General features: G+C 40.9%; 2 protein-coding genes across 5 annotated transcripts; one reads left to right on the forward strand and one right to left on the reverse strand.

The window, feature by feature from the left end:
• Positions 1-877: 877 nt before the first annotated feature.
• Positions 878-12,890, reverse strand: LOC112254370 (CXXC-type zinc finger protein 1). Of its 4 annotated transcripts, none has more exons than XM_024426880.2 (14): positions 12,738-12,890; positions 6,014-6,126; positions 5,820-5,920; positions 5,584-5,726; positions 3,960-4,115; positions 3,688-3,834; positions 3,425-3,532; positions 3,022-3,200; positions 2,730-2,937; positions 2,478-2,588; positions 2,075-2,124; positions 1,893-1,989; positions 1,618-1,770; positions 878-1,303 (listed from the first exon to the last, which is right to left on the reverse strand). In XM_024426880.2, the coding sequence occupies exons 1-14, from the start codon at positions 12,738-12,740 to the stop codon at positions 1,157-1,159; spliced, it is 1,716 nt and encodes a 571-aa protein (XP_024282648.1). In that variant the 5' UTR covers positions 12,741-12,890; the 3' UTR covers positions 878-1,156. The 4 variants fall into 4 exon arrangements, with proteins under 4 accessions (XP_024282648.1, XP_024282652.1, XP_024282649.1 ...); XM_024426884.2 differs by lacking the exon at positions 12,738-12,890 and adding an exon at positions 12,537-12,558; XM_024426881.2 differs by lacking the exon at positions 12,738-12,890 and adding an exon at positions 12,324-12,448.
• A 4,890-nt stretch (positions 12,891-17,780) lies between these two features.
• Positions 17,781-20,921, forward strand: si:dkey-245f22.3 (uncharacterized protein LOC492819 homolog). Its single transcript, XM_024428444.2, has 4 exons — positions 17,781-17,887; positions 18,651-18,813; positions 19,199-19,453; positions 19,602-20,921. Exons 2-4 carry the CDS (start codon positions 18,693-18,695, stop codon positions 19,913-19,915), a joined length of 690 nt encoding a protein of 229 aa, XP_024284212.1. The 5' UTR covers positions 17,781-17,887; positions 18,651-18,692; the 3' UTR covers positions 19,916-20,921.
• The last annotated feature ends 845 nt before the right edge of the window (positions 20,922-21,766 follow it).

A 21,766-nucleotide genomic window follows, 5' to 3' on the forward strand; every position in this document is an offset into this window, starting at 1 on the left:
CGTCTTTGTATCTGTGACATTATAGCATCTTTTACAGAATGGGCAGTGCCAGAGACTATCTCCATTTTAAAGTAGGCAATTTTCTTCTCCATTAGCTGATTGCTTGAAAATCATAGGAATAGCCACTTAGTTGACTACTTTGAAATGGTGGAACCCCTCAATGGCAATTGTCCATGCTAAATCAAGTTATGTCCATGATGACTCAGTCCTCTGTCTCCATGACAACAGGCATAACTCCAAAATAAAGTATTTTTTTCAAAGTTGCCGAAATGCCACGTGCATCCACTCATAACAACCTAGCCATTACAAAACATCTATTCAATCAAATAAGCCTCACGTAAAAAAAAAAATGTAATTCAATGTATTTTTGACCAAATTCGACACTGACCTCCATACAAAAATCTTCACTTCGTGGACTTAATTTTGTTGCCAGATTTTGGGCGGAGTAAAACCTCTCGCTTCACTTAACCGAACTTCAGTGGGGTGACGTCAGAGTTCGGACGTCCCAACGATACCGTTTAGACGTATCCTTTCTCGCTCACGTGAAATGCCTGCTTTTAGTAGCTAGCGCGCGTCTCTTTTTTTTGTTTGTATACTGGTGTTGTAAAGTATGACTGTATATTTTATATTTCTTAATAAAAAAAGTATCTAGCTAACGACTACTAAACTAACTTGTGGTGTGAATGTGTGGAATATTCCATCTCATAACTTAACAGTTGACTGTGGTATAGTGCAGCTAAAGGGGTTTGAAACCACTGGTGTACCTGTTTCTTAGTGGGTGCGATAACAGAATGACATAACACATGGTGAGACAAACATCAAACAAAGTTACAAAGCAAAATACTCAACACAAATATAAATGCAACAGAAAATTATCAACTTCTTGTGTTGTACACATATCCTTTATTTTCTTGACTAGAGAGATACCAGCAGTGACAGTGCAGCAAAAGTACTGGACACAAGGAAAAATATATTAATTTACCATTCAAATATTTCAGTTAATCAATTTCAGCACAAAAGTCATAAAATCCTTAATAAAAATAGCCGAAGTCTCTAACAAAAAGATGGAAAGGATTATATTCTAAGATATACTATAAATCTGACAAATGTACAAAAATGCCACTCAGAAATAACATGAAGATGCAGATGTGGCTGTCTATCTGTCCTTGTTGCAACGGAGATCCGTTGTCAGTGGGTCATGCTGAATGGTTTGGTGCAGCATGAGAGCAAGTAGACCTGCCCTGTTGGTCATAGCAGTCCTCATGTTGCGCTCCTGCTCAAAGAGCTCGTCTAGTTTGTACCACTGTTCACAAATACATTTAGGGAGAAAAGCAAGGTAATTAATATACTAAAATCATTTTTGAAAACTGTCTTTGAAATCAAATGTTTAAAATTCACTTTCACGATCGTATCAACTACTACTTATGAAGGTCAATTATATGTTTGTTATAACCAGGGTCTTAGTCAATTCCAATTCAAGTTAGCTAGAAATCAAAAGATGAACTAGAATTCTGGGATCTTTCTGATTCTAATCTAAAGAAATTCTAATGGAATTGACCCCAACCTGGATGAAGTGGCCTAAAATAAGAGATTGATGTGGTGCATTCCACTACTAACCACTCGGACACGCTCCAGGTCCACCTCGGCCCTTCTGAGCTTCTCCCAGTTGTAGTGCTTATTACATTTGCGCTTAGAAACCCTGCAGTGCTCTCCCGTCACCTCAAACACATTACGGACCAGAGGACAGCCGCACACCTCATCCCCTGGGACCTACCCACAAAACATGAGAAGGGCAAGAGAAGCCAAGGTACAAATCGTAAGTCAAACAGCAGGACAATTAGTGTGCTTTATGACAAAGTTCTTTGGGATTTGACTTGCCAATCATCACCGACCTTTGGGTCCCTGGAATGCTCTGGGCACAAGACCTGAAGCCTCTTGCAGTAGGTCTTGCTCTGGGGATTGTACACATCACAGAACAGTCTTGTTGCTCTGAGAAAACAAAAAGCACATAGAATACCTCTGTGAAACAAAGTCCACTTCTAGCAAACCCATTCAAAGTGCTTGACTCTCTTACCCTTCGATCTTAGTTGGGTACATGGAACCAAAAGAAGTCTGGCTCTCATACTGTCAACGCAAAAGAGAGCGAAATACAGAATGTTATCAGTTTATACAGTAAAGAGTACACATTTCCTTGGTCCTTTTGGTAGGAGTGCATATTTGCAACTTATATATTCGTATTGTAAGTACTCTATATTAAGTGTTCATTCTGTACGTTTCATCTTCTCCCCATATAGGATGCTGCAGCAACTGCAAGCAAACATTCATCTCATCAGGCAAGTGTACTGCAGTCTGGATGTATACCACAAACTGTCAGAACCAAGATCAGAGAAACTAAACAGGACGTCTCTGTCTGAAGCCTGTCGCATGTTTCCCAGTCAAAACGTTTGCGCATATATTATGATGATCTATAGACTCACCTTAGCATAACATCTCTCCATGTGTCGCAATGCCACTTTTGGGTTGATAGGGTGACTGCAGGACACACAGAAAATCAGCAGATCTGTTTCTTCATTATCCCCTTCATTTGCCTGAAACAGGAACCAAAAGATTAACAAAAGAAAGATTTGAACCCAAACGGGAAAAACATATCTCTAGTTGAAGAGCATCGACCTCACTGGATAAATACTGGAGTGGGCAACAACAAAAGTTCTTATACTGAAGGGGCTCACCTCCTCATCCTGCTGTACCACCTGCTGCTTGGCCTTGGCAATGATGCCCTCCAGCTCGTGGAAGCGTTTCTCCATGTCGGTGAGGCGTATGCGGGCGTTCTGCTGATCCCTCCGGATCCGCTCCAGTTGCTTCTTGCCCTGCTCCTCAGCGACGCAGGGGCTCTGCTGCCACTGCTGGATACGCTGAGGGAGAATCTCAAAGATCCGGCTGCAGACAAAAATAGAAAGTATTTTACTGTTGACACATTTTCTTACTGTTGCATTGTGTCAGTGTTGTAATTTGTGTTCTTACTTGGCAGCCAGCTTTATGCCACATTCCTCTGAGCAGTATTTGGAGTTGGTGCGTGCTGCCTCAACACAGCTGGGCCCGAGGCACTGCCGCTGTCCTCCTCCATCTCTGGCATCGCCCTTATTGTTGTGCCGAAGTTTGTCCTTGTGCTTCTGCTTCTGTTTGTGCCGCCGTGACTCTTTCTGATGTAAATTCACAAAAACAAATCCCATTGTACACATATTATATTGTCATGTAAAATCATTCCACTTCTATGTATTTTGTCACAACAGTAATATTCCCATGATGCAATAAAAAACAAAAGCTGAAATATTCAAATATTTGGTAGATGTGGACGGCAACTGCATGGATACAAGTAACAATAATCTTTGTGTGTTTGCTAGATCTAAAAATAAAATTTGCTTACTTTCTTGTCAAATTTATTTTCGCGTCTCTTCACATGCTTGACCTTAACAGCTTTCTTTCGCAGGACAGGGCTGAAGGGAGGGCCGTCCTCCTCATTACTGAGCCATGGCTGGGTTAAAAAAAAAAACGATAGATGAACCCACATTCAAAATACTTGAAAGTGCTGCCCAAGCTAAAGATGATCTGTGTGTATTTTGAATGCATTTCAATTTGTTGTTGTTGTTAGATAAATGAGAAACTAGGCTGAAAATTCTATTGTAATACCATGTTTTCGTCGTATCCTGCCACCTTGTACTTTTCGTAGAGTTCTGCCTCACTATCGTAGTCATCTGAATATCGTCTTCGCCGGTGGTAGGAATTATCCCTCCTTTCACGCAAATTAAACTCTTCATCCTTCACACGCAACATTTTCTGCAGAGAATTTAGAGACATTATGTCACATAGTTTGTAAGACTACAACTGTTTATTGACCAGTTGAAAATAAGTTAGGAGGAAAAATAAGATTGATGGCATAGTCTCATCATTAGGAAACTGACCCTGGCTCGGACATCACACTGCCTAAATCGACACTTCTGTCTTATTTTGTTGGGACCACCAAATTTCTTCATATCCTTGCAGAAGTCGCATGTGGCACAGTCCTCAGTCCTCAAGCAGGGCTCGCACTCCCCACACATACGAGCGGAGCGCTTAACCTGAGAAACACAAAAGAGACAAAGATACAGTGCCTTCAGAAAATATTCACACCCCTTGACTTTTTCCACATTTTGTTGTGTTAGACTGAATTTAAAATTGATTAAGATTTGTGTCACTGGCATACACATAATACCCCATAATGTCAAAGTGGAATTATGTTTTTCTAAATTTTAACAAAAATAATGAAAAGCTGAAATGTCTTGAGTCAATAAGTATTCAATCCCTTTGATATACCAAGCCTAAATAAGTTCAGGAATGAATATTTGCTTAAAAAGTCACATTAGTTGCATGGACTCATCACTGTGTGCAATAATAGTGTTCAACAATAATAGTGTTATCCCTTTGAGCATGATGAAGTTATTCACTAAACTTTGGATGGTGTATCAATACACCCAGTCGCAACAAAGATACAGGCATCCTTCCTAACTTTGTTGCCGGAGAGGAAGGAAACTGCTCCGAGATTTCACCATGAGGTCAATGATGACTTTAAAACAGTTAGAGTTTAATGGCTGTGATAGGAGAAACCTACCAACAACATTGTAGTTACTCCACAATACTAACCTAAATGACAGAGTGAAAAGGAAGCCTGTACAGAATAAAAATATTCCAAAACATGCATCCTGTTTGCAACAAGGATCTAAAGTAAAACTACAAAAAATGTGGCAAAGCTTTTTGTCCTGAATACAAAGTGTTATGCTTGGGGCAAATCCAATCCAATACATTACTGAGAACCACTCTCCATATTTTGAAAAAGAGTGGTGGCTGCATCATGTTATGGGTAAGCTTGTTATCATTAAGGACTGGGGAGTTTTTCAGGATAAGAAAATAAATGGAATGGAGCTAAACACAATCAAAATCCTAGAGGAAAACCTGGTTGTCTGCTTTCCACCAGACACTAGGAGAGGAATTCACCTTCCAGCAGGACAATTACCCCAAACACAACACCAAATCTACACTGGAGTTGCTTACAAAGAAGACAGTGAATGTTCCTGAGTAGCTGAGTTACAGTTACAGACTTAAATCTACTTGAAAATATATGGCAAGACCTGAAAATGTTGGTCTAGCAATGATCAACAACCAACTTGACAGAGCTGGAACATTTTTTTAAATTAATAATGGGAAAATGTTGCGCAATCCAGCTGTGGGAAGCTATTAGAGACTTACCCAGAAAGATCAAAGGAGTGTGAAAACTTATGTAGATTAGATAACTGTATTTAATTTTCAATAAATGTGCGCAAATGTCTAAAAACATGTTTTCACTTTGTCATTATGGGATATTGTGTGTAGATGGGTGAGAGAAACATTTGATTTGATCCATTTTGAATTCGGGCTGTAACACAACAAAATGTGGAATAAGTCAAGGGGTATGAATACTTTCTGAAAGCACTGTATGTTTGCCAACAGAGTAGCTCCAAAGATACATTGAAAGAAAGTGGGGACATAACATTTAGATGTAAAATAACTAACATTTGATCCACGGCGCTTTTCAGATTTATAATCTGGAGTGCTGTTCTGTCTTTCAAAATTTCTCTCTGACTCTCTCTGGCTCTCTGCCTCCTTTTCACGGCTCTTCTTTGGACGGTATTTTATCTCCAATGATGGGTTGTCGTCTAATCAAAAGCAACAGACATTGTGTAAGGTTAGAAAGCACATGTGAGTACCCAATGTGAATGATAGTGAATGGTAAACCATTAAAACCTCACCTTGGCATCGCAGGCAGTACCACTGCCTGATAGCTTTGGCCATCTTCTCTGTGAGATTGATGCAGTTACCATGAAACCACTCATTGCAATTGTCACAACCACTACAAGGAAAACAGATGTGAGCCCTATGAAACCAAGGTTAATGTTTTAAAGTCATTTCATGTTTACTTGTATGATCATCTGAATAAACTCACATCATGAAGCAATTGATGTCAGGTTTTCGACAAATGCAGTACACCGGTGCCTTCTCCCCCTCCATAGTGCTCACAAGCCCCGGTGCAGGCTCGAAGTCTGACACTTCACTGTCCTGGAAGAGATAAACATCAGAAGATCATAATCATCTTGCCAATCAGATCAAACCTCATAGCTAAACTAGCCCATTCAATAGACGGTAATATTTAAACCTCTTACTTAAGGATCGGACCCCTTTTTTCAATTTTCGCCTAAAATGACATACCCAAATCTAACTGCCTGTAGCTCAGGTCCTGAAGCAAGGATATGCATATTCTTGAAACCATTTGAAAGGAAATACTTAGAAATGTGTGGAAATGTGAAATTAATGTAGGAGCATAAAACACATTAGACCTGGAAAAAGATAATACAAAGAAAAGCATGCATTTTGTTCTCGTTTTTGTACCATCATCTTTGAAATGCAAGAGAAAGGTCCAAATGTAATATTCAGTTTAAGTGCAATTTATATTTCGGCCACTAGATGGCAGCAACGTATGTGCACAGTTTAAGACTGATTCAATGAACCATTGCATTTCTGTTCAAAATGTTGTATCAAGACTGCCCAAATGTGCCTAATTGCTTAATGAATACATTTTCAAGTTCATACCTGTGCACTCTTCAAACAATAGCATGGTATTCTTTCACGGTAATAGCTACTGTAAATTGGACAGTGCAGTTAGATTAACAATAATGTAAGCTTTCTGCCCATATCAGATATGTCTATATCCTCTGAAATTGTCTTGTTACTTACAACCTTGTGCTAATCACATTAACTTACGTTAGCTTGTGCGTATCTTAGTATCTGTGCGATGGGTATGACGTGTTTCCAGGACACTGAGCAACTATATTAATTTACTCCCGTTACGGCTGGTATTTACTTCCAAAAAAGGTCAAAATAATCATTTACAGGCAACCCCACCCCCCCAAAAAAATGCTTCGGCACCTCCAATGTATTGAGCTGTTGTAGTAGACTTCCGAACCTGTGCGTGGCAGTAATTGGTGATTTACATTGAAGGTGTCAAATAGGCATTTTTTCAGTTGCTTGAACTGTGACAGTAATTGAATAACCGTGTAACTGAAGGTTATGGATGAAGACGGTCATGAAAATAAAATAACCATCAAACCATTTAAAATAGGCCTACATTAAATGTTATGATATATTTGTATTAACTTTATTTTCATGTAGATAAACTTGACCTAATAGGTGGAATGTTTACTAATTATAGGCAAAGAAATACAACTAACCTGTCTGTTAAACTTTCTACATCTCCTCCTCTTACCAACTTTCCTTTGATGCTAGAGCAGCTAAATCACTAGATGCAGAGCGCTATAGGCTATGGCAACTTCAGTAAAAAAAATGTGTGGACTTTCTTTGATACAATGCACGTTTTCATTGCTTGATATATATATATATATATATATACACACTAAAAAAGGGTTGTACGTGTCTTGACTATTCATTAATTATTCAACAGCAGTCAAAAAGGTTGTTCTGGCTCTGAGGCCTAAAATGTGCTAATGTTGTGTCAAATGGATAATTTGCCAATCCTCTCTAACCTGGCATGTTATAATTTGATACAGATTTTTTCTTAACTTACACTAATCAACGCTGATCAGGCCCGGTCCTGGCCGATTTGCGGCCCTAGACGAGGCTAAAAAAATGTCCACCCTCCTATCCCAGCAAAGTAGAATAGTAGCCTAGGCTATTCAGTGTGAAATCAAATTGTATTTGTCACATGAATCGAACACAACAGGTGTAGACCTTAACGTGAAATGCTTACTTACAAGCCCTTCACCAATAATGCAGAATTTTTAAAGAAAATATATATTTTTGAAGTAAGAAAATAATTGCAAAATAAAAAACCTAAAGCTATATACAGCTATATACGGTACCGAGACAATGTACGGGGCTACAGGTTAGACAAGGTAATTGAGGTAATATATACAGTGCCAGTCAAAAGTTTGGACACACATACTCAGGGCTTTTCTTTCTTTTTTTACTATTTTCTACATTGTAGAATAATAGTGAAGACAAACTATTAAATAACACATGGAATCATGGAGTAACCAAAAAGTGTTGAACAAATCAAAATATATTTCAGATTCAACAAAGTAGCCACCCTTTGCCTTGACAGCTTTGCACACGCTGGTCATTCTCTCAACCAGCTTCACCTGGAATGCTTTTCAAACAGTCTTGAAGGAGTTCCCACATATGCTGAGCACTTGTTGGCTGCTTTTCCTTCACTCTCAATTGGGTTGAGGTTGGGTGATTGTGGAGGCTAGGTCATCTGATGCAGCACTCCATCACTGCCCTTATTGGTCAAATAGCTCTTACACAGTCTGGAGGTGTGTTGGGTCATTGTCCTGTTGAAAAACAAATGATAGTGCCACTAAGAGCAAACCAGAGGGGAAGGCGTATCGCTGCAGAATGCTGTGGTAGCCATGCTGGTTAAGTGTGCCTTGAATTCTAAATAAATCACAGACAGTGTCACCAGCAAAATCCCCCCTGCCACAATCAAACCTCCTCCTCCAGGCTTCACAGTGGGAACCACAAATGCGGAGATCATCCGTTCACCTACTCTGCATCTCACAAAGACACTGCAGTTGGAACCATAAACCTCCAATTTGGACTCATCAGACCAAAGGACAGAATTCCACCGGTCTAATGTCCATTGCTCATGTTTCTTGCCCCAAGCAACTCTCCTCTTCTTAACGGTGCCCTTTAATAGTAGTTTCTTTTCAGCAATTTGACCACAAAGGCCTGATTCACGCAGTCTCCTCTGAACAGTTGATGTTGAGATGCGTCTCTGTGAAACATTTGGGCTGCAGTCTGAGGTGCAGTTATTATGGGTCTTCCTTTCCTGTGACGGTTCTCATGAGCCAGTTTCATCATAGCACTTGATGGTTTTTGCGACGGCACTTGAAGAAACTTTAAAAAGTAATTGAAATTTCACTGGTTTGCATGCTTTTCTGGTGATATACAGTGACTTCGAAAAGTATTCAGACCCCTTGACTTTCTCTACATTTTGTTACGTTACAGCCTTATTCTAAAATTGCTGAAATAGTTTTTCCCTCATCATTCTACACACAATACTGCTTATTTATAATAAAATAAAAAACTGATATCACATTTACAGAAGTATTCAGACCCTTTACTCAGTAAGTACTTTGTTGAAGAACCTTTGGCAGCGACTACAGCCTCAAGTCTACTTGGGTATGATGCTACAAGCTTGGCACACCTGTATTTGGAGAGTTTCTCCCCTTCTTCTCTGCAGATCCTCTCAAGCTCGGGCAGGTTGGATGAAGAGCGTTGCTGCACAGCTATTTTCAGGTCTCTCCAGAGATGTTTCGATTGGGTTCAAGTCCGGGCTCTAGCTGGGCCACTCAAGGACATTCAGAGACTTTTCCTGAAGCCACTTGTGCGTTGTCTTGGCTGTGTGCTTAGGGTCATAGTCCCGCTGAAAGGTGAACCTTTGCCCCCAGTCTGAGGTCCTGAGCTCTTTGGAGCAGGTTTTAAATCAATGATTTCTGTACTTTGCTCTGTTCATCTTTGCCTCAAGCCTGACTAGTCTCCCAGTCCCTGCCGCTGAAAAACATCCCCACAGCATGATGCTGCCACCACCACGCTTCACCATAGGGATGGTGCCAGGTCTCTTCCACGTGACGTGACACTTGACATTCAGGCCAATCATGGTTTCATCAGACCAGAGAATCTTGTTTCTCATGGTCTGAGTCTTTAGGTGCCTTTGGGCAAACTCCAAACAGGCTGTCATGTGTCTTTTACTGAGGAGTGGCTTCCGTCTGGCCACTACCATAAAGGCCTGATTGGTGGACTGCTGCAGAGAATGTTGTGCTTCTGCAAGGTTCTTCCATCTCCACAGAGGAACTCTAGAGCTCGGTCAAACTTCTTACATTTAAGAATAATGGTGGTCACTGTGTTCTTGGGGACCTTCAATGCTGCAGAAATGTTTTGGTACCTTTACCCAGACACAATCCTGTCTCGGAGCTCTACGGACAATTCCTTCGACCTCATGGCTTGGTTTTCGCTGTGACGTGCACTGTCAAATGTTTTACCTTTTTATAGACAGTTGTGTGCTTTTCCAAATCATGTCCAATCAATTACATTTACCACAGGTGGACTCCAAGTTGTAGAAAAATCTAAGAATATAAATGGAAACAGGATGCACCTGAGCTCAATTTCGAGTCTCATAGCAAAGGGTCGGACTACTTACGTAAAATATAAAACGCAACATGCAACAATTTCAAAGATTTTACTGAGTTAGTTCACATAAGGAAATCAGTAAATTGAAATATTCATTAGGCCCCAATCTATGCATTTCACATGACTGGGATTACAGATAGCATTTTTTTAAAGGGCATGGATCATAAAATCAGTCAGTATCTGGTGTGACCATCATTTGTCTCATGCAACGCAACATCTCCTTCACATAGAGTTAATCCAGCTGTTGATTGTGGCCTGTGGAATGTTGTCCCACTCCTAATGGCTGTGCTAAGTGGAATACGCTGTCATATGTAACGGATGTGAAACGGCTAGGAAGTGTGTACAGATCCTTGCGACATGACGCCGTGCATTTTCATGCTGGAACAGGAGGTGATGGCGGCAGATTAATGGTACGACAATGAGCCTGAGGGTCTTATCACGGTATCTTTGTGCATTCAAAATACCATCAATAAAATGCAATTGTGTTTGTTGTCCGTACCTTATACCTGCCCATACCATAACCCCACAACCACCATGGGGTACTTTTACTGAGTTCAAACGTTGACATAAGAAAACAGCAAGCCCACACGACACCATACACGTGGTCTGCCGTTGTGAAGCTGGTTGGACGTACTGACAAAGTCTCTAAAACAACATTAGACCAGATTATGGTAGAGCAATGAACATTAAATGTTCTGGCAACAACTCTGGTGGACATTCCTGCAGTCAGCATGCCAATTGCATGCTCCCCCCAAACTTTTGACATCTGTGGCATTGTGTTGTTTGACAAAACTGCACATTTTAGAGTATGTTGTTTGAAGCTTCCTGATATGCCACATCTGTCAGGTGGATGGATTATCTTGGCAAATGAGAAACTCTCACTAAGAGCTTTGTAAACAAATTTCAGCACAAAATTTGAGAGAAGTAAGCTTTTTGTTAGTATGGAACAGTTCTGGGATCTTTTATTTCAGCTAATGAAAAATGGGACCAACACTTAACATGTTGCATTTATATTTTGGTTCAGTATGTGTGTAAAGATGTGTTGAGTGTCATTTAAAATTTTGCATCAAGAAGATGGATGGGTGTGTGTCAAAGATACGGTGTGTCTCTCCAGAATGCATGCATATATAGGAAAGTGACATTTACACACATACACCACTAATAAATTGAGCTTCTCAGTCATTTTCTCTTCACCTCACACAAGTAAATAGTATTTTTTAACATCCATTGAGAATGATAGTTCCTCAGTATTTGAAAAATATTTCCAACACTGCCGGCCTCGATAAATCAAACAAGCCTCGGTGTGAAAGAGAAAAATATCATGATCTGACGATCCCACATATCCAGTGGCTGTCCCGAGCTCACTGGCACATCAAACTCTGAGGGCCCTGAATACGCTAGTTAATACAATGTTGCAATTTAGCTAGCAACAGGCCCAACTCAGTGATAATTTGATATGTTGCACTTCACTAGCAATAGCTCAAATCAAGACAGATTGAAAGAGAGGCAGACAGACGTAGTAGAGAGATGAATGTAATTGAAGGAACACGAATTTTCACCAGGATATTTTCTACTGTTTTTTATTTTGTCGACTTTAGGTCCATGTATTTCAATTAGTTGATGACGCAGCCTTCTGCTGCATTGGCCATAGGCTCTCTCTGAGTTCCTTACTCTCATTTGTTTAACCTCTAATTTATCACAGTGAATACCAACTTTTAGCACAGATACTGGGGCAAAGTTTTCAGCCATTAAATTCACCCACATTTGGCTCCATGTACATTACAATTACGACACTAGGTTTTTACTTATTTTTAATTGGTCCGTGGGCCATTTGCCCATCCCTGGGCCTGGATTAGACCAAGCACCTGGGTTCTTAACAAAACATCCCGGGTCAGAATATACTATCGTTGGGTAGGGCAAAGCTATCTCTCGAATCTTATACCGCTGGAGTTTCGGTCTGATCGGCTAATCATAATTTTTAAAAACAACTACCCTGATGGCAAACACAACATAAACATTTTAAATTGTGTCATATCTACTATTTTACTTACACTCTACATCGAGTCGTACTGGTCTGCGCAATGAGACATTTGTTTACAAACGAGTTCTGCCGCGTTCCAGATGGCAAATTCGCTAGTAATATGGCTCTTGATGATACCACAGACGAAAAAGGAAGCGAGACAACCCACTCACTGTTTTTTTCTGGTTCATTATTGCATTGGTGCCTATGGGAGACACACCCAGTTAAGTAGACCGGAACTTACCTTTTTTTTCAATGGTAAACGGCCAGGGTGAACTATATTCCTTTATCCACCATCTTTGCTTAATACCCAAAATTACTGGCTAGCTAACTATCTACCTTAGCCAGGGACTAGCACGAATCTACCTCAATGCTACCTCAACTAACCGTGAAATTCACATAAAATAAAACGCCTCTCTTTATTAATTTAGTTAACCAACATTACCATTTGTGATGTCTTTGCAATCCTCGATCAAATTTCAACGATAGTAAACAACTGCTCCGGGTCAAAATCTGGTTCGACGACGCCGGAAATCATCGGCTGAACTCGGATGGATTCGGTAAATAGCTGGCCAACCATTGGTTGGGTCTTCTTCTTCTATGATGTCATTGCGGTGGCGGTCCGCAAACAAACGTTGAATGTGCATCCCCCCGTCTACTGTGCTGGAGTGTGCGATCAGTCATGGCGTGCCTAATTCTGTACTACTAAGAAAAGAAAATGTAAAAACCAGATAAATCCCTAATAATTTATACCCCCCCCAAACAAAAAAACTCCCAAGCCCCCAACCATTGGACTTGATATTATGCTGAAACAATCCCCCCTAAGGATTATTCAGCATGTCAACAACCATTTCGGCAGTAGCATCTGTTACCCTGAATAACTATTTTGCCTTATCCACAATAACCTTCCATTTCTGCTCTCCACAACCTGAGGCATGTTGATAAAATTAGATGAAAGCTATGAAGTTAACTTTATTTCACTATCAAAGTGTCCTTTGACACAGCACATTCATGAGCACAAGATTTCTGAACAAGTCTCGAAACCATGCCAGGCCCAGCAGAAGCACCAGCTACCACATTAGGTCCACTTAGTACAGGAGCAGTCATGGAAGCTCCATCAGCCTGCACTGTAGTTTCACCATTCTGTCTTACAGCCTTTGCATATGATGCATCATGACTGATTCTATATCGCTGTGCCGCTCTAGATTCTCTCTGCACCTGACATCAACAAAATTCTGCACTATGCCCCCCCCACTCCACTGCTTTCTGTATCATAATCTCTTTTCTTCGTATGTCTTTCCACTACCGGCAGTTCCGGTCCTCAACCCTCATCCTCCCACTCCATACCATCAGAACTGACACCCATATTGTTCACAATCCAGCACAGCTCTTTGTTCTCCAACCTTTGCTCCATTTCCTCCATTTCGTCCACACTACTCGCCTCCATTTTCAACCAACTTCATCAAACCAACAATCACGCTTCCTTTTTTCCTCCAGCCATTAGTTGGTTCTTCTTCTTCTTTGAGGTCTATTGGCAGACTACAACGATACGGTCTATTGCCGGCACCTACTGTATGGTGTAGGAAACTATAGAAAACAATTATTTGCACGAAAGGGAAAGGGGGGGGGGGGCTGGAGACATCATGCAAATTCGAAAAATCGACACATTCAAAAAAAATCATCCCTCTCCTTCAGTCACAGTCCAACTCGAATTACATCCCAACAGGCTCAGGGACCTGTGAGGGTGGAACATTCTTCAACAGGATTCCTTGCAAGGCCTCAGTTGTAAAACATTTAGTCCTAAAAAACATTCAGCTGATACCAATTTTCTCTGATTTCTTCTCTATTTACACTGATCATTTTATGACCATTGCAATAAATGACACAAAGTCCACCTTTTTAACATGGATTATATTAACATCCCTCAGATGCCTAGAAACATTCACTGGTGCAGGCTCTACTACCATTGCATCCTCAACATTACTCACTCCTTCAACTCTTTTCTTCACTTCCAGATAGGAGACATGCTGACCAGCCCTTACTCTTGTGACATCTTTCTACTTCAGCCTAACAGGGCAATCAGGAAATTCGGGTGCATGTTCGTCACCACAATTGCAACATACAGTATAACCTCCGCTGGCACTCAATACTCTTCCTGTATGCATGCACTTGCCACATTAACAAATCTTTTGCACTTATGACACTGAAAGGGTTTATGCACAAAAGCTCTTAAAAAGCCACTGAACACACCGACTAGCACATGTGCTTTTCTGTTGCTCATCAGAAAAATGAAATTTCAGTCTTGGATGTGTGTTTCCTGACCGATTCTGCATTTGGTTAATGATGTTTGTTTCACATGAGACACTAGATGCAGAAGCCTATTTCCCTTCTTTAAAATCCCTAGAATTAATCTAAGGTAACTCAAGAAATCTGGAATTAATGTTGAAGTTTTTGCCAAGAATGTTTTAGTTGCATTATTTTGCATCTAATTAAGGTGTTTGTTGCAGTATTTCTCAAGTTTAAAAAAAAATGCAATGTGTTGTCTTAAGTAAACAAAGTCAGAGCTTCTGGGCAGGTCTGTCTCACTATCTATGCATAGAGAGCAATCAGCGCAGCTGTTCACCTCATGTTGGTGGTCAAGTGGACATCGTCAAGTCAAAACCAAACCTTCATTTACCCGTTGTGACACACGGATGTTCCAAACGTCATTTTAGACGATACTGACATTATAAGAAAACAAGTTGTAGTAAATTTTGACACTAGAATAACTGTTTCTGACTTATATTGATGCCACATTGTCACGCTCGCTATCCTCAAACTCCCTGTCATAAATCGACCAAGGCGCAGCGTGTATGTAGTTCCACATCTTTTAATGAAAGTGAAATAACCAAAAAACAAACAGGTAAACAGCAAAGAACGTGACGCAACCGAAATGCGCGCGCGTGCGTACACACACACACACACACACACACACACACACACACACACACACACACACACACACACACACACACACACACACACACACACACACACACACACACACACACACACACACACACAGAAAAATAATTACCCACAAAACACAGGTGGGAAAAGGCTACCTAAGTATGGTTCTCAATCAGAGACAACGATTGACAGCTGCCTCTGATTGGGAACCATACCTGGCCAAACACATAGAAGAACAAAACCTAGAATGCAAAACATAGACTGTCCACCCCAATACCTATGTGAGAATGCTGTTCATCGACTACAGCTCGGCATTTAACACCATAGTGCCCTCCAAGCTCGTCATCAAGCTCGAGACCCTGGGTCTCGACCCCGCCCTGTGCAACTGGGTACTGGACTTCCTGACGGGCCGCCCCCAGGTGGTGAGGGTAGGCAACAACATTTCCACCCCGCTGATCCTCAACACTGGGGCCCCACAAGTGTGCGTTCTGAGCCCTCTCCTGTACTCCCTGTTCACCCACGACTGCGTGGCCACGCACGCCTCCAACTCAATCATCAAGTTTGCGGACGACACAACAGTGGTAGGCTTGATTACCAACAACGACGAGACGGCCTACAGGGAGGAGGTGAGGGCCCTTGGAGTGTGGTGTCAGGAAAATAACCTCACACTCAACGTCAACAAAACTAAGGAGATGATTGTGGACTTCAGTAAACAGCACAGGGAACACCCCCCTATCCACATTGATGGAACAGTAGTGGAGAGGGTAGTAAGTTTTAAGTTCCTCGGCGTACACATCACAGACAAACTGAATTGGTCCACCCACACAGACAGCATCGTGAAGAAGGCGCAGCAGCGCCTCTTCAACCTCAGGAGGCTGAAGAAATTCGGCTTGTCACCAAAAGCACTCACAAACTTCTACAGATGCACAATCGAGAGCATCCTGTCGGGCTGTATCACCGCCTGGTACGGCAACTGCTCCGCCCACAACCGTAAGGCTCTCCAGAGGGTAGTGAGGTCTGCACAATGCATCACCGGGGCAAACTACTGCCCTCCAGGACACCTATACCACCCGATGTCACAGGAAGGCCATAAAGATCATCAAGGACAACAACCACCCGAGCCACTGCCTGTTCACCCCGCTATCGTCCAGAAGGCGAGGTCAGTACAGGTGCATCAAAGCTGGGACCGAGAGACTGAAAAACAGCTTCTATCTCAAGGCCATCAGACTGTTAAACAGCCACCACTAACATTGAGTGGCTGCTGCCAACACACTGACTCAACTCCAGCCACTTTAATAATGGGAATTGATGGGAAATTATGTATCACTAGCCACTTTAAACAATGCTACCTAATATAATGTTTACATACCCTACATTATTCATCTCATATGTATATGTATATACTGTACTCTATATCATCTACTGCATCTTTATGTAATACATGTATCACTAGCCACTTTAACTATGCCACTTTGTTTACATACTCATCTCATATGTATATACTGCACTCAATACCATCTACTGTATCTTGCCTATGCCGCTCTCTACCATCACTCATTCATATATCTTTATGTACATATTCTTTATCCCCTTACACTTGTGTCTATAAGGTAGTAGTTTTGGAATTGTTAGCTAGATTACTTGTTGGTTATTACTGCATTGTCGGAACTAGAAGCACAAGCATTTCGCTACACTCGCATTAACATCTGCTAACCATGTGTATGTGACAAATAAAATTTGATTTGATTTGATTTGAACTCACGCCCTGACCAAACCAAAATAGAGACAGAAAAAAGGAACTAAGGTCAGGACTTGACACACATAGGCCGTTTTCAAATGGATTCGTTGCTTTTTAAAGGCAGTCACTCTTTAAGGGTATTTCATAACCCCTATTTTTAAATGAGATGGGAGACTCTTCATCAAAGAACAAAAGTATGGATGAAGTGAATTTATTCAGTCCATCCACCATATGGGTCAAATGACGGGTCACCTACTTCCTCGTGTATTTAATCTGCATGCATTTCATGCGCTAACCCCCTTGATAGGCACACTGCTCCCAGATAACACTTGTCTAGAACCCTCACTCCGACTAAAAACACATCTAGACTAGACTTGGATTTCCTCATTTCCAGCGCAACTTTACTTCTCTTGTTTACTTTCTTTTTCGCCACTGTAGCCCACCCATTCTCATTCTTTGTAAGAATCTTCAACCGACATGCTGTCAGTTTCAAACAGAACACCTGTGCAGTCAAGTCAATCTCCTACGGTGATTCATCAATGTGTCACTTAATCAGGTGCATTCAAATGTAAAACATTTTACCTTGTTTGGCTGGGTAACATTCAAGATAGCAGCATTACACCCCATATATTGTTTCTGAATCCATTATCTAGAAATATTAGTCTCTAATCCCACTTTATGTTATTTCATCTCATCAGTCACTTCTCTCTCTCGCACACAAGTGCGCACACACACACACACACACACACACACACACACACACACACATACAAACAAACACCAGGGAGAGAAGCATGGGAGGGACGGGAGAGGTAGTCCTCGGTGTTGTTTAGGTTGTTAGTACAGTAGGCTGTATCCACTTTCAACTACAATGCCAGAGAGCTTCTATCCATGCTAAGGCTTCTAATGTAGGTACATTTCATTATTGCAGAATATGTAATTACAGTGGTTGCATTGCAAAGTTTTTATTAATCTATTAGTAAAATTCATTGCCGTGTGTGATTACTGCTGTCCCGTACAAAAAATAATAATTCTCAATCTATTTAGAAATAGATTCACAATAAGTAAAATATATTTGCTATGCATTTGATAAAACCAATATGCTTTTTAATATTTCATTTAGTGTACATTGGGATTATGTCTTTAAAAAGATGAAAATAGAATTGCTTCTGAATGTGATGTGGATTCTACTCTATCGTTCACTGTAGTCAAAGCAAATTCATTTTGCTTTGACTACAATGAATACATGTTTTTTTTAAATTGTATTTATCAATGACATGCACAGATTAAGTTTGCTGGCTGATCGGGGCCATATATGGGGCCTGGTGGTCAAGACTCGTACCTCAAAAGAGACTCTTGGCCAGGGAAGGGGGTTGTGCTGATGTGACGGTCAATTCTTACACTTACAGAACTCTCAAACCCTTGCTGATTACTAGCAAAGGCAAATTGTGTGCTCTTATACTTTCATAAGGATGTCAGCATTTCCTCATCCTGGCCAGTATCCAGAAGTCTTTTTCAAAATGTAGATTAATAATATATTAACTATGCTAGTTGTTGCATATCTGTGCATTTCCACCAGGTCCTGATTGTAAATTAAAGTACCTGAAACTGCTGCCTCCAACCAATTTAGTGAATACCTGAAATATCCTTTGTCTCTTTCATGCCTTTTAGATTTCAAATTGATTGAGCTGCTTTAGAGACAACAAATGTTTCATGACGGATGCCATGGATGGGAACCTTGAGTCTGGAGATGTGAATAAAAAGAGATCAGAGTTGTGCTATGTAATAGATGACCTAAGTGCACAATATGCTCCTAATGGATTGGACCACACAGGTACTTTATGTGCTTCATGTGTACAGATTGCTAGCCTTTCAAAGTGAATGTTCAGTATTTCTGGGTGTATTGTAATTTCATAGCTATGTGTTATGTTTTCTTCCCCTCACCCAGGAAACAAATATTGCATGTTGTATGTGGTCATTTCTTCCCAATCAAAGAATCTTTGACTTTGTCAGACCAGGTGCACAATGACAGTCAACTATCTTTGACTGAAGTCTCTTCCAATGAGAGCTCCTACCTGCTACCTATTTATTCTGTATTACCAACAAAAAGATTACTTTGAATGAAGATTACTTTGAATGAAGATTGAAACAATCTGTACATTGCATTAGCTGAAAACGTAACAGACCACCACTTGTGTCTTGATCTCATTTTATATCAGGTCTGTCACATTCAGAAACTCCTATTGGTGAGAATTCTGAATTTCATCACCAGAACATCCATATAACCTTACCAACAGACGACATGAGTGACGCACAACAATGGTCGGTGGAAAAATCCCAACCACAGCTTACTTCCCCACAGTTGACCCCCACAAAGCATTGCCCACCATGCCAAATGAGACAGCCATCCATTTCAATCAGCAAGAGCAGCCACAAAACATCTGCTGCACAGATCCTCCAAGTGGAAGGAGATGGTGAGAGCCTATTCTGAATGTGATGCAATTAATTGCTTATAGATTTAGATAGTATAAATCTAGTTTTTTATTTATAGTGTTGTACTTTCCAAATGCCTCTGCCCTTCCAATCCATGTTTCCCTGCTTCCTGTCTTATCACACCTTTAGGCCTGTGTGCCTCCATCCTCTTGGCATGTCTGTTCTGCCAGCCTTGGGACTGTTTACTGGCCACGGGGAAAGGATGCCATGTCTGTGCCTCGTCCCTGTGCTCTTCCCTATGCTCCACAGTGTGCTGCTGTGAGCCTGATTCCCTGGAGCCTCTGTTGGACACGTCCCATCACTGTGGCTGCGGTGGGTGTCTGGATGCCCACTGTTGCCTGTGTGGAGGTCCAGGATTTGAGTGCTGTGTCTGTGCCACATGCATACATGCCACAGAGTGTCTGGATCTAGGCATGGAGATCTCACAAATGCTCTTCCACTAACCAGATCAGTGTCAAATGAATGTGAACACTGTGAAGTGTCGGATATTGTAGAGATTGTGTGGGCCAAACTCAAAGGACAATAATGAATCGGCTAAATCCTTTAACAAATGTAGGTGTTGTACAGTGGAGGCTCACAATAATGTCTGGAACGGCGCTAATGGAATGGCACCAAACACCTGGAAACCATGTGTTTGATACCATTCCACTGATTTCGTTCCAATCTCCAATCATTGCCATGAGCCCGTTCTCCCCAATTAAGTTGTCACCAACCTCCTGTGGTGTTGCATCTAGATCTTGGGGTAACTGACAACGTCTACTTGGTTCTTTGTATTTCTAAGTCTGCACTGGCAACCGGATTTTCTAACCAATGACTCAAGGTGACCCACAATGTAAAAGAGAGCTCACTGTAACCACATACAGACAACTCTGTGATCATTTTATTTCTGTTTATAAGCTGTCTTGATATTGGCAGCAGAGAGAAAGGATAGGAAGTGAGAGTGACTATTGAGAGGGTACCACTGCACTTTACATTTATTGAGATTAGTGATGAACTAAATCATAAATCTGCTCATATACAAATGTACATTTAATTCAGAGCAAAGTGGCCCTAAGTGGTGAGTGAGGTGGGGGTGGGGTGGGGTAAATTATCTGGAATTCTTAACTGCAAGGAAGGCATCAGCATTTAGAAAGACAACTGAGAATGAAAAGTTAACAACAGCATGGTAATATTATTATGGACAATAAAGAGTATGAATTCTACAAATGTAATATATTGGTAGTATAGGGCACATTTTCAGTATGGCTTGATATTCAGAAGTTTCTTAGCTACACTGTATACATTTATAGAAAATTAGTGTTGATATTCTTAGTATTCAAGAAAAAATATTTATAATGGAATTAAAGTTATTCAAATGAACCCACTTACACAGAAACTGTATCTCTAGACAATTGCACTCATGTATTGAATATCTGTATTTTTGTTTGGGAAAATAAAGCTGTAAACCTCCTTGCTCTCATGCAATCTGTGAAAATTCTGTATAACTTCCTGGAAAGTTAAGGGGATCCACAACACTACTATATTAAATAAATTCCAAATCCATGTGCCAGTTGATGCCTAAGTATGTACTGATACGTGTGTATGTTTGTGACTGGTAGACGCTCCTGGTGTGAATGTGGTGTAGGGGAATGGTGGTGAAAACCCTTAAGTTCAAACTTTAGAGGGAGGAAACTACGTAGCTTCAGCGGGAGCCAAGGACCATAGTTGAAACTCCCATCTGATTCTGGTTCATTTGACTGAGCAGTAGGACCTTGTTCAAAAGCCCAGCACAATACCTCATACAACCATTATGGGTGGTAACTGTAACACGTTACACTAAACCACAGCTAAAGCCCGTTAAAGGTGATAGACTGTAACAAGGCTCAAGATAGAGGGCTGCAGCCACAACAGAGATCATTGCAGTGCGGTCAGCATATTTCATGCTGCTGTTGGGATGTCCAGCAGATGATTTAGAAACGGCATTGTATGCATTAGCCTACCAATTGTATTAAGAAAACATCTTTGTCACATTATTCACTCTCTCAGAATTTGCTGCTTCAAGTGAAGTAGCCTACCTCTCCTAGTTGGGCATGCAAGATCAAATGTGCCTAGTACACTGAGTGTACAAAACATTAAGAACACCTGCACTTTCAGTGACATATACTGACCAGGTGAAAGTCATGATCCCTTATTGATGTCACTTGTTAAATCCACTTTAATCAGTGTAGATGAAGGTGAGGAGACAGGTTAAAGAAGGATTTTTAAGCCTTGAGAAATGGATTGTGTATGTGTGCCATTCAGAGGGTGAATGGCAA

The sequence above is a fragment of the Oncorhynchus tshawytscha genome, linkage group LG07 (assembly GCF_018296145.1).
Source record: "Oncorhynchus tshawytscha isolate Ot180627B linkage group LG07, Otsh_v2.0, whole genome shotgun sequence".
Taxonomy (NCBI): Eukaryota; Metazoa; Chordata; class Actinopteri; order Salmoniformes; family Salmonidae; genus Oncorhynchus; species Oncorhynchus tshawytscha.

Coding starts and splice junctions, on each gene's coding strand:
- LOC112254370 (XM_024426880.2), bottom strand. Junction 2,125..2,477: donor TGGAGAGATGTTATGCTAAG/GTGAGTCTATAG, acceptor TTGCGTTGACAG/TATGAGAGCCAGACTTCTTT. Junction 1,990..2,074: donor TACCCAACTAAGATCGAAGG/GTAAGAGAGTCA, acceptor TTGTTTTCTCAG/AGCAACAAGACTGTTCTGTG.
- si:dkey-245f22.3 (XM_024428444.2), top strand. CDS start 18,693: ATGACGGATGCCATGGATGGGAACCTTGAGTCTGGAGATGTGAATAAA. Junction 18,814..19,198: donor TAATGGATTGGACCACACAG/GTACTTTATGTG, acceptor ATTTTATATCAG/GTCTGTCACATTCAGAAACT. Junction 19,454..19,601: donor CCTCCAAGTGGAAGGAGATG/GTGAGAGCCTAT, acceptor TCACACCTTTAG/GCCTGTGTGCCTCCATCCTC.